This window comes from Bison bison, unplaced genomic scaffold (assembly GCF_000754665.1).
Source record: "Bison bison bison isolate TAMUID 2011002044 unplaced genomic scaffold, Bison_UMD1.0 scf7180017864482, whole genome shotgun sequence".
In the NCBI taxonomy this organism is placed as follows: Eukaryota; Metazoa; Chordata; class Mammalia; order Artiodactyla; family Bovidae; genus Bison; species Bison bison.
The window spans coordinates 2,524,379-2,535,946 of record NW_011495042.1 but is presented as its reverse complement, the minus strand read 5'-3'; the positions used below and the strand labels follow the sequence as shown (position 1 = coordinate 2,535,946).

Genomic DNA, 11,568 nt, shown 5'->3' with positions numbered 1-11,568 from the left:
CAGGGACTGGTTGGATCTCCTTGCTGTCCAAGGGACTCTCAAGAGTCTTCTCCAACACCACAGTTCAAAAGCATCAATTCTTCAGCACTCAGCTTTCTTTACAGTCCAACTCTCACATCCATATATGGCCACAGGAAAAACCATAGCCTTGACTAGACAGACCTTTGTTGGCAAAGTAATGTCTCTGCTTTTGAATATGCTATCTAGGTTGGTCATAACTTTCCTTCCAAGGAGTAAGCGTCTTTTAATTTCATGGTAGCAGTCACCATCTGCAGTGATTTTGGAGCCCCAAAAAAGAAAGTCTGACACTGTTTCCACTGTTTCCCCATCTATTTCCCATGAAGTGATGGGACCGGATGCCATGATCTTCATTTTCTGAATGTTGCGCTTTAAGCCAACTTTTTCACTCTCCACTTTCACTTTCATCAAGAGGCTTTTGAGTTCCTCTTCACTTTCTGCCATAAGGGTGGTGTCATCTGCATATCTGAGGTTATTGAGATTTCTCCCAGCAATCTTGATTCCAGCTTGTGTTTCTTCCAGTCCAGTGTTTTTCATGATGTACTCTGCATATAAGTTACATAAGCAGGGTGACAATATACAGCCTTGACGTATTCCTTTTCCTATTTGGAACCAGTCTGTTGTTCCATGTCCAATTCTAACTGTTGCTTCCTGACCTGCATACAAATTTCTCAAGAGGCAGGTCAGGTGGTCTGGTATTCCCATCTCTTTCAGAATTTCCCACAGTTTATTGTGATCCACACAGTCAAAGGCTTTGGCATAGTCAATAAAGCAGAAATAGATGTTTTTCTGGAACTCTCTTGCTTTTTCCATGATCCAGTGGATGTTGGCAATTTGACCTCTGGTTCCTCTGCCTTTTCTAAAACCAGCTTGAACATCAGGAAGTTCACGGTTCACATATTGCTGAAGCCTGGCTTGGAGAATTTTGAGCATTACTTTACTAGCGTGTGAGATGTTCATTACCTGGCTTTAAATCCTTTTTTATTTATCTTTGCTTATTTACTTGGCTGGGGCTTAGCTACAGCACACAGAATCTTTGTTGCCTCCTGCGGGAACTTTAGCTGTGGCGTGCGGACTCTGTACTTGTGGCTAAGTAGACTTAGTCGCCCTGTGGCATGTGGGATCTTAGATCCCTGTCAGAGATTGAACCTGGGTCCCCCACATTGCAAGGCGGACTCTTAACCACTGGACTACCAGGGAAGTCTCTAAATTCTTTTTAAATTTAAAACTATTTTTAAGGCAAAACTGTGTTGATAGAAGGCAAACAAATGGTTGCTAGGGGCCAAGGGGCAGGGACTGTCTGCAAAGGGGTCTGGAGGAACTTCACAGGGGGACTGAAACGTTGTATCACGCACCTGACAGGGCCCATCAAAGACTGCTGCTGAGAGGAGAATCTCATGGTATATACATCAAATCTCAATAAAGCTGAAAAATGTATTTTACTTTTAGATAAATGATACATGAAGCACAAAATAAAATACGTGCGCATAAGGCATTCCTGTTTTATTTCATTTTGCCAAAAGGTCGCATACCATCCTCATTGTTCTGAGTCTTGTGTTTTCCCCTCCAGAATGTATCTTGGTTGGAGTGGGGGGTCCACACCATATCTGTACATCCCATTCTTTTAAATGGCTGTGCAGCATTCCCCTGTTTAAATGCACCATCATTAATGTAACCAGTCTTCTAAGGACGGATATTTGGGCTGTTTCCAGTCTCCAGTGACCAGAGGAAGGAGCAGAAGATGTTTATTTGGAGTTTCAAGGTGCCAGCTGGACACACCTTCTTGGGTGTGTCAGGTTCCTGGCTGGAACTTGAATTGTATTCCCACAGAGGCTGAGATCAGGGAAGCTGGAAGACGTTATTTCCAGGGTTTGGCTGCACCACGTTGACATGGGCTTCTGCAAGATGACCCGAGCACTGTTTACTATTTGAAAAACATCTTCCTTGTCGTGGTAAGTTGAGAACTTGCTCCTGACAGCCTACGGCTGGAGTGCCTGATAAGACTGTCAGCAACTTCAGAGCAGTTGGGCAATCTTCCTCCTCTCAGCAGTGGTGAAAGGTGGCGGCCCTGCCAGGTTCCACGGAAAACTCGGCTCTGGTTTCATGGCCTGGCACACTGCAGCTCAGACTCGGTTTAGTTTTGACACCTGCTCACAAGGATGGCTGTAAACTTCAGAAGCCCACTGAGGCATTCTCTTCACTTCTCATGTGTAACTGGGTATGATGTTTACATTATATAAAACTGGTCTGGTCAGTTCCTTGGTTAAAAGAAAATATGCATGCTTGTGTGTATGCATGTGTGTGTGTGTGTGTGTGCGCGCGCACAGCTGCTCACTTGAAAACAATTTTTTAAAACATGTTCCAGGACCCCCTGGCAGCACAGTGGCTAGGAATCCGCCTGCCAATGCAGGGGACACAGGTATGATCCCTGGTCTGGGAAGATCCCACATGCTGTGGGGCAACAGCCACGACTACTGAGCCTGTGTGCTGCAGCTCCTGAAGCCCGCACACCTGGAGCCTGTGCTAACAAGAGAAGTCACCGCAGTGAGAAGCCCTGCACCTCCAACTGGAGATTAGTCCCCACTCATTGCAACGAGAGAAAGCCCGCGTGCAGCAGTGAAGATCCAGTGCAAGCAAAAAAAAATTTTTTTAACACATGATGAAAACACACACACACACAAAAGCAAAACATGTTCCTGTGTCACTGATTTCTTGCAGATTTTAATCCAGGAGCTTCCCCAGATGTTCTCCTAAGGGCCCAAAGCTGACTACTGCGATACTGCCTGAAGCACGCTGTGTAGTTAGGCTGAAACAACCAAAACGTCTCCCCAAAGCAACCTGGCCTGGCAGTTTGGTCCAGATGGTCTGCTGCTAAAAAAAATCTCGGTGTTCTTTTTGGGCTCAATTTAGATAATCAAAGTAGTATCAATTCTTAAGCGAGGAATCCGTTTGAGGGCAGACACTGTGCTGAGTGATTTACAGATGTTGTTTTCACTGGGTCCATGCCTGGAAGATGCTCCGAGGCCCTGCTCTCCAGTGAGACTTGTCAGCCAGACGGCTGGTGGTGAAGATGACCCATCGCCCCAGACTGACTCCTCCTGAGACAGTGTCTCCTGCTGCCCCGGACTTCCAGCATAGGGCAGACTTCTAGCAGGGGCAGCAATATATGGTAACTTCACCCGCTGTGCTGCTGGCTCGTCGCTTCCCTGCCGTGGCCGAGTGCCACCCTGCACCAGAGTCAAGCGTCTGTCTGCGTCCAGGAGATGCCCTGAGCCCATCACATGCAGGGGCTTCATCTCATCACCTCTGCATCCTCATGTTTCTTTGCAACCCCATGGACTGTAGCTCACCAGGCTCCTCTGTCCATGGGATTCTCCAGGCAAGAATACTGGAGGGGGTTGCCATGCCCTTCTCTAGGCAACCTTCCCAACCCAGGGATTGAACCCAGGTCTCCCTCATTGCAGGCGGATCCTTTACTGTCTAAGCCGTCAGGGAAGCCCGATGTCCTGAGACTTCTCACAAATGCTTGTGAGTTGTCTTCAGGTTAAAAAATGTTTTTGCTATACATCCTTGTTGGAAATGACTTGCTGTCCCCATGACCAGCTCAGTGATGGAAGACAAAGCATCTGCTTGAAGGAATCTGGCACATGCCTGGACATACACCATCCTAGCCCAGCTCCGGCTGGACCACACATTGTCAAGTATTGAGAAGTCGCCCTCATGGCTCCAAGCATTGTGTGACACTGAACGTGGCCAAGTGGGCAGACCTCAAAACAAAAACAACAGCTTGACTTGAACTCCATGTGATTTTTGGACTTGGAAAGTTGATTAACTTAAACCTGGAGATTGTCTTTCATTGTCCCAGCCAAAGGCAGCAGGTTCGCACCCATTCATTGTTGCAGAAATGGCACATTTCCCCCAGAAGGCTTTGATTTTTTGTCATTGAGGGTAGGGAATATTTACACTTCGTTAAAAACAAAGAAAGCTTCCCATTTGTGCGCATGGAACAGTTGTATTTTTTCAAAATATTTCCCAAATATTAAATATTATTTAAAGATGTTCAGACTCTCAGGGGAGGTGGTTAATGGCCTCAGAGAATATTGTACTTGGTCGCTCAGTCAGGTCTGACTTTTTGCGACCCTTTGGACTGTAGCTCCCCAGGCTCCCCTGTCCATGGGATTTTTCAGGCAATACTGGAGTGGGTCACCATTTCCTTCTCCAGGGGATCTTCCCGACCAGGGATTGAACCTGCATCTCCTAAACTGCAGGTGAATTCTTTATCACTGAGCCACTGAGGAAACCCACAAAGAATACTGTATTTCCCTCTGGCAGAATGGACGGCCCGTTCAAGAGGACAGCCCCTCCCTGGCAAAGTCAGACCAACAAGGCTTTCAGTGGTGCCCTTGGCTTGGGCTGTACTCAGGAGAGAAGTGAAAAGTGCAGATATTTTTTAAGTACAGTATCTGAAGAAACAACTTTAAGTTTTACAAATGTTTGTGTGAAGTGCAAGTCAGTAAAACAAATTCTGATTTTCTACTGCATTCTATCACAAATTCAGTATTGCTGTTTAGAAAATTCCAAATGAAACAAACCAGGCTGGGATACTGTGAAGCCAGGTAGGTCACAGGAGAGAACATGTAGGACAGTACAAAGTCCTCGTCATGACCATAGGTTTGATATAGATGGACAGAGGCCACACTTGTTGAAGATGCTAGAGTTAAAGTGGAAGAAGCCTGTCCCCATATCACCGCTTGGAGGAGATCCCATTTAGGGCCCTTTTATTTATTTATGTAACTTTTTTATTGGAGGATAACTGCTTTATAATGCTGTGGCGGTCTTTGCCATACATCAGCGTGAATCAGTCATAATTATACCTATATCTCCTCCCTCTTGGGCCTCCCTGCCCTGCCTATCCCACCCTGTAGGTCATCACAGAGTCCCAGGCTGGGCTCCCTATGTTATAAAGCAGCTTCCCACCAGCTATCTATTTTACATATGATAATGTATGCATGTCACAGAGTGAAGTAAGTCAGAAAGAGAAAAACAAATACCATATATTAATGCCTATACATGGAATCTAGAAAAATAGTACTGATGAACCTGTTTCCAGAGAAGACGTGGAGATGCAGGTGTAGAGAGCACACTGGTGTTTACAGCCTCCTATGAGCAGGAAATAAACATCTATTGTGTTTGAGCCATTAGACACATTTGGGTTTGTGTTACAGCAGCTGGAAGTGCGTCACACCTTAACTATTAGACTTATCAGGTAAAAAGTCACTAAGGATCCATCAGCCCTCAGTGCAAACACTTCACCTGGAAGCTGTCAGAGCCCAGGCGCATCTTCAGCCTTCTTGATACACAGTGCTCATGGCATTCTGATCACATAACCAGAGGTGAATATTTGAAAGGAGATTCAAAATATTTCCCTTGTCTAAAGTTTATAATTAGTTTCAACTGGAAAGAATAAAGAAAGGAATAAATTGCAGGCTGGGGGCGGTTAAGAGCTTGTATTCTGAAATTAAACTGCCCAGATTCACAGATGGCACCACCACTTATTAACTTACTCCACTGTTACTTACTTTCTTCCATTTGCTCTGACGTTTTCTAGATATGCTAGTAAAGAATCTGCCTGCAATGCAGGAGATCCCGGTTTGACTCCGGGGTCGGGAAGATTCCCTGGAGAAGGGATAGGCTACCCACTCCAGTATTCTTGGGCTTCCCTGGTGGCTCAGCTGGTAAAGAATCTGCCTGCAATGTGGGAGACCTGGGTTTGATCCCTGTGTTGGGAAGATCCCCTGGAGAAGGGAATGGCTACCGACTCCAGTATTCCAGCCTGGAGAATTCCATGGACTATATAGTCCATGGGGTTGCAAAGAGTTGGACATTACTGAGCGACTTTCACTTTCTGTACAAACCCCAGTAGCTCCTCATCCAGGAATTTCAACTACAGATAAACTTGTCCATATATCCAACCAAATCAACTGCAAAGATGGTCACTGACGCTCAGTGTATAGAGACAAAAGATTGGGAACAATCCATTATAAGCTGCTGATTAAATATAATATGGTATTTCCATGATGAGGACCTCTGTACAGCTCTCAAAAAGCATATGATAGTCTTTGCTGAGGGTCACATTGAGCTTCCAGCGACTTCAGGGGCATCTTTAGGAGTCAGCACTATGGCAGAAGACATCAAGACCAAAATCAAGAACTACCAGTCTGCTCCTTTTGACAGCCGCTTCCCCAACCAGAACCAGACCAGGAACTGCTGGCAGAACTACCTGGACTTCCACCGCTGTGAGAAGGCAATGACCGCTAAAGGGGGTGACGTCTCCGTGTGCGAATGGTACCGGCGTGTGTACAAGTCCCTCTGCTCCACATCCTGGGTGTCAACTTGGGACGATCGCCAGGCAGAAGGCACGTTTCCTGGGAAGATCTGAACTGGCTCCATCCCACCTCCTCTGTCCTCCGTCCTTCTCCCCAGGGTGGTGAAGGGGGGCCTGGGTACATGGAGATCCCCACCCTGGGATCCTGAATCATGGTATAACTAATAATAAATGCTCATTGGAAATGTGAAAAAAAAAAAAAAAAGCATATGATAGCTCTGTATGTTTTGCTATATAGTGAGCACCAAAATGGATTGCTCAGTGAAAAAAAATCAGGAAACATATGGGATACATCCTCCACTATATACTGTATTTCTGCTCCTCTTTGTGCAAAGAAGGGCAGTACATACATTTGTTAACTTATACATGCTCAGGAACAATGCATAAGAAATCACAACTGCCTCTGGGAGGAGGCCTGGGGTCAGACGTAGAAGGGGACATACTTCTTTCCTCCCACAGACCATTTTGTGCTATTTGAAATTATGTTACCAGGAACAGACAATTATTTTTCTAAGCACAGCTTTTAAATATTAACAGTAATACACATTACCATATGATCCAGCTATTCCACTTCTGGGTATTTATCCACAGAATACAAACACACTAATTTGACACACGTACCAAATGTTTACAGCAGCATTATTAACAATAGCTAAGATACAGAAACAACCCAAGGGCCCATCCATGGATGAATGGATAAAGAAGATGTGAGACAGACAGACACACACACACTGGAATACTACTCAGCCATAAAAAAGATGAAACATTTTGCCATTTGTGATAACATGGATGGATCTTGAGGACATTATGCTAAGTGAAATAAGTCAGATGGAGGAAGACAAATACTCTATGATTTCATGCATATATGGAATATAAAAAACAAACAAAAAACCAAAATAAATGAACAAATCAAACAAAAACATACATTCAAAGAACAGAGTAGTGGTTAGCAGAGAGGAAGGGATGAGGGGTGGGGACACAAATGTGGAAAAGGGGGTCGATTTTACAAGGAGGGATAGAAAATAAACTTTTAGTGGTAAGCATGCTGTAGCATGGGCTTCCCTGGTGGCTCAGCTGGTAAAGAATCCACCTGCGACACGTGAGACCTGGGTTCAATCCCTGGGTTGGGAAGATCCCCTGCAGAAGGGAAAGGGGTACCCACTCCAGTATTCTGGCCTGGAGAATTCCATGGACTGTATAGTCCATGGGGTTGCAAAGAGTCGGACATGACTGAGTGACTTTTACATGCTATAGGATATACATAAGTTGAAATACAATGCTGTATACATGAAATTTACATGCTATAAACAAATGTGATCTCAATAAAAAAAATACCACATACACATTTCTAGAACAGATATGAACACAGCACTCAGTAAGTGCTGATTTTTTAAAAAATGAAAGAGGGACTTCCCTGGTGATCCATTGGCTAAGACTCCATGCTTCATATGCAGGAGGTCCCAGTTCAAACCCTGGTTAGGGAACTAGATCCTACATGTTGTAACTAAGACCAAGCACAGCCAAACAAAGAAATATGTACATTTTAAAAAAATGTCTGGCATGCAGACAGTCTCTAAGATGACCAGCAAATGCTGTCTTGAGTCCCACTGCACATAGCGGGCATGGTGCACTGGTGATGTAGCATCTCAGCATCACTACATACCTGCTGGGTAACCCTGGGCAAGTTACTTCACCTCTCTGTGCTCCTCTATTCCCAGGGTTCTAGGAGTACATGCTTGAAGAAGGAGAGCTAAATGACTCTTGATTTATATTTTCTCAAGAGGAAACAGCTGAGCTTTTATTACGCAAACACTGTGTCATCCATCATAGTTATTTTTGGCCAATGTCTATTTAGGAAACATGTATATTTACATCTCGAAACATAACACAACACCTTAAACAAAATATATGTTGTACACAGAGGCAGAATGTCAGGATCTAGTGCAGATTCTCTGAGTGCCAACAAATGGGGGTGCAAGAAGTTATTACACACAAAGTAACTGTCTACAAAGAGCCACATAAACGTCTTGCAATTTGGAAAGGATGTCTTACACGTTTTACATTTAATAGAATTGGCTGTTAATTATATATTGGTATCTCCCAGTGTTTCATTATGCTTTCAGAAACTGTCGGGGGTTTGGGTTTTGTGCAATGGGATGTTACAGTTTGTCCCACAAGAAATAATGAGACATAGGGCATCAGTGAGTGTTTTCACGTAGAATGTCTGGTTTTTAGGGATGAATTACTGATGTTAAGTAATGGGAGATGCTTACACATAAAATACTCAGAAGAATGACCAGCACAGAGTAGAAGCTCAATGTGTGTTAGTTACTACAAGTAGCACTTAGTAATTTAAAAAAGAAAAACAACACTGATGTACTGAATACAAACCCAAGGTTACAAAGAGGTGAGGGAGGGAACTTGGCTCTCCTTGCCTGTTTCTCTGGAATACTGCCAGATGCCCCGGAGAAAGTAATGGGTTAATTACAAGGTGGTAGGAAGAGGTTTGAAATAATTTGATTGTGGAATAATTTTTACAATTTAGAATGATAATGAAAGGGTGTGAACTTTTCTTAATCACCCAGGTGGAGAGCCTTAGCACTGTATCATCCCCTAGCATTCCACCCATCTTGACCTCAATCATGGGTCCTTCTGACCAGCAAACTCCCCTTCTCCTCAATCCAAACCAAAGCCAGCCCCACTGAGCAAAATCAAAGCTGAGGCATGGGGTATAAGAATCTGCCTGCCAAGCAGGAGACATGGTTCGACCCCTGGGGTGGGAAGATCCCCTAAAGAAACAAATGGCAACCCATTCCAGTATTTTTACTGGGAAAATCCCATGGACAGAGGAGCCTGGTGGGCTATTACAGTCCATGGAGTTGCCAAGAATTGGACACAACTTATCGACTAAACAATAACAACAATATATATAGTACTTAAAACATGTAAATAATTTCAACTTCCTTTCCCCACATTGATAGCTTGGGAGAACCCCTAGAAGAATGTTGAGGAGGAGCACAGTCCGGTCATCACAGACAAAACGCTGGCATCTGAGGTGAAGCTTGAGGCTGAGGTGAGCACCCGGGCACATCATACAACCAGCAGAGCAGCGGTCTCTGACTGTCTCACACAAATCTGTGTGGGTGTTGGGGAGGCTCCGGGGAGGACCCAGCAGTTCTGCCAGTTACACATTCCAGACAACAGGCACCAGCTCCTCATTTGAATCTGAAGAACGACGAACTCACACACTCACCCAGGGTAAGAGAACACATCATTTGATGTCTACTCATACTTATGGCAAGAATCAATGGTAGCGAGAATGGGGTCACCGACCCAGATTCTGGTACCTGAGTGGTTCTTGGAAAGCCACTACGTTGAGGTTTTAACAGGATTATTTTGACTTAATCAGCCCTTCATTCTTAGAAGTGGGGGAACTTGTAAGAATACCGAACTCAAACACATCCCACGGCGACGTCAACTTTACTTTACAGTTCCATCTGTGCAGTGACACCAACTTCATTTTCATTCAGAAGAGTATTAAGAGAGTTCAGGGATTTATAAAATAAATCCACTATGCCAGGCTCTCTGATTTTCTCCATCTTTTCAGGACAGACTCTAGAAACTTCTGGGCAAAGCAAATGTACTCTGCCTGCTTCAACCAAAAAGACACAACCATTAGTTCAGCCCAGTGATGTGGCCTCACAGGTCTAGTTCCTGAGAACACAGGAGGGATTTAAGAAAGTGAAAGGGGCAAGTTCCTGGGCTTCCTTGTATTTAGACAATGAACGGTGAGACACTGCTCCAACAGTTAATAACTTCCTGGAAAGAACAGGCTCCACTGGAGACCAAAATGGCAGCCTCCGCAGGCCACAAGTAGGAATCAGACACGTTAACAGAAGCCAGTTCAGGGCAGTCTGTCATTGTGATCAGTAATGTACTGATGCCTTGATTTACATCATATTCTTACTGGAGTTCTCAACTGTTATCACACACAACCAGAAACATCTCAGACAATTCCCCCGAGTTTCAAGAGGGCTCCCAAGTCTGGTGGGCACACTTTTTTTCTCACACATACATTTACACCTATTCATTTGCTAAGTTACTCTTTATTCTTAAGCAGACTTTTTTCAACGGAAATCTTGAAAACTCAGTCCTAACTTAAATACAGTCAATACGCGCACAGTATGTTCAATATCCCATCTACTATGCAGTAATATGTCGCCTGACGCCGCTGAGGAAAAGAACCAGGAAGCTTTCCCGTCTCGGATTTGTCATGATGGCAGTTGCCGGAACGCCCAAGTTCAACTCATCCGCTTAGTTCCATTCTTTTTAATTTCCTCTAATTTGTCTGCCTGCCAAACGCAAACGTCCCCTTAGATGCAGCAAAGGGTAATAATTAAAGATCGCTTCCTGGGTAGTTCTTTCCAAAGGGGGAAAAAAAGCCCCACTACACAAAACCTGTAGTACTCAGGGAAGGCTTCAAATCAAGTCCTTACGTGAGGAGACCAGGTATTCATGGTGTAAATACTTCCAGGGCCCGCAGGGCACCTCCCCGCGGGCAGCCGGGATGGGGGCGTCCCTGCGCGCCCCCGCCCCGCCCCCACCGGAACTCCGGATTCCCCCACAGCGCTGGACCCTCCCCTCCGCCGACCCCCTTCCGCCGTCAGGGTCCACCGCCCACAGGTGCGAGGGCCCGGGCTGCCCAGCCTCCGCGGCGCAGAAGCGCTTTCCTTGTGGAATTCGTGTTCCCGAACTTCGGGACAACGAGAAAATTCCGGGCGGACACGGGGGGATACGAGGCGAAAGCTAGGATATGGTGACGCTTAAACCACTGTTTCGTTTCCTCGCCCGCGTCTCTGGCCGGGGCGCTGAGGTAGGAGGGTGCACCCGAGAGGGAAGTTTCCCTCCTCACGGCCCGCCCGGCGCCACCAACAGCCCAGGTAGAGCGAGCGCGCGGCGCGCCGCCTCAGCGAGCTCCCCGCGCCCGACTTCCGCGCGCCCTTCCCTCCTTCTCCCTCGGCGCCCGAATCGGGCGCCCGACCGCGGGGCTCCCCGCGTGCCAAGCAAGGCCTGCGTCCTGGGCGAGGTGGCGCGGAATCCAGGAGGGCACGGCCACCGCGCCCACCCGGCTCCGGCGCCGGGCAGTCCCGGGGACCCCCCGGGAC

At 46.0% G+C, this 11,568-nt stretch overlaps 2 protein-coding genes across 2 annotated transcripts in view; one reads left to right on the top strand and one right to left on the bottom strand.

Annotated features, from left to right (window-relative positions):
- Positions 1 to 11,568, bottom strand: part of CDCP1 (CUB domain containing protein 1) — a 56,801-nt gene that overhangs the window by 44,936 nt on the left and 297 nt on the right. The window lies entirely within an intron of this gene.
- Positions 6,139 to 6,608, top strand: LOC105004715 (cytochrome c oxidase subunit 6B1-like). Its single transcript, XM_010862415.1, has one exon. The coding sequence runs from the start codon at positions 6,197 to 6,199 to the stop codon at positions 6,455 to 6,457; it is 261 nt and encodes an 86-aa protein (XP_010860717.1). The 5' UTR covers positions 6,139 to 6,196; the 3' UTR covers positions 6,458 to 6,608.

Coding starts and splice junctions, on each gene's coding strand:
- LOC105004715 (XM_010862415.1), top strand. CDS start 6,197: ATGGCAGAAGACATCAAGACCAAAATCAAGAACTACCAGTCTGCTCCT.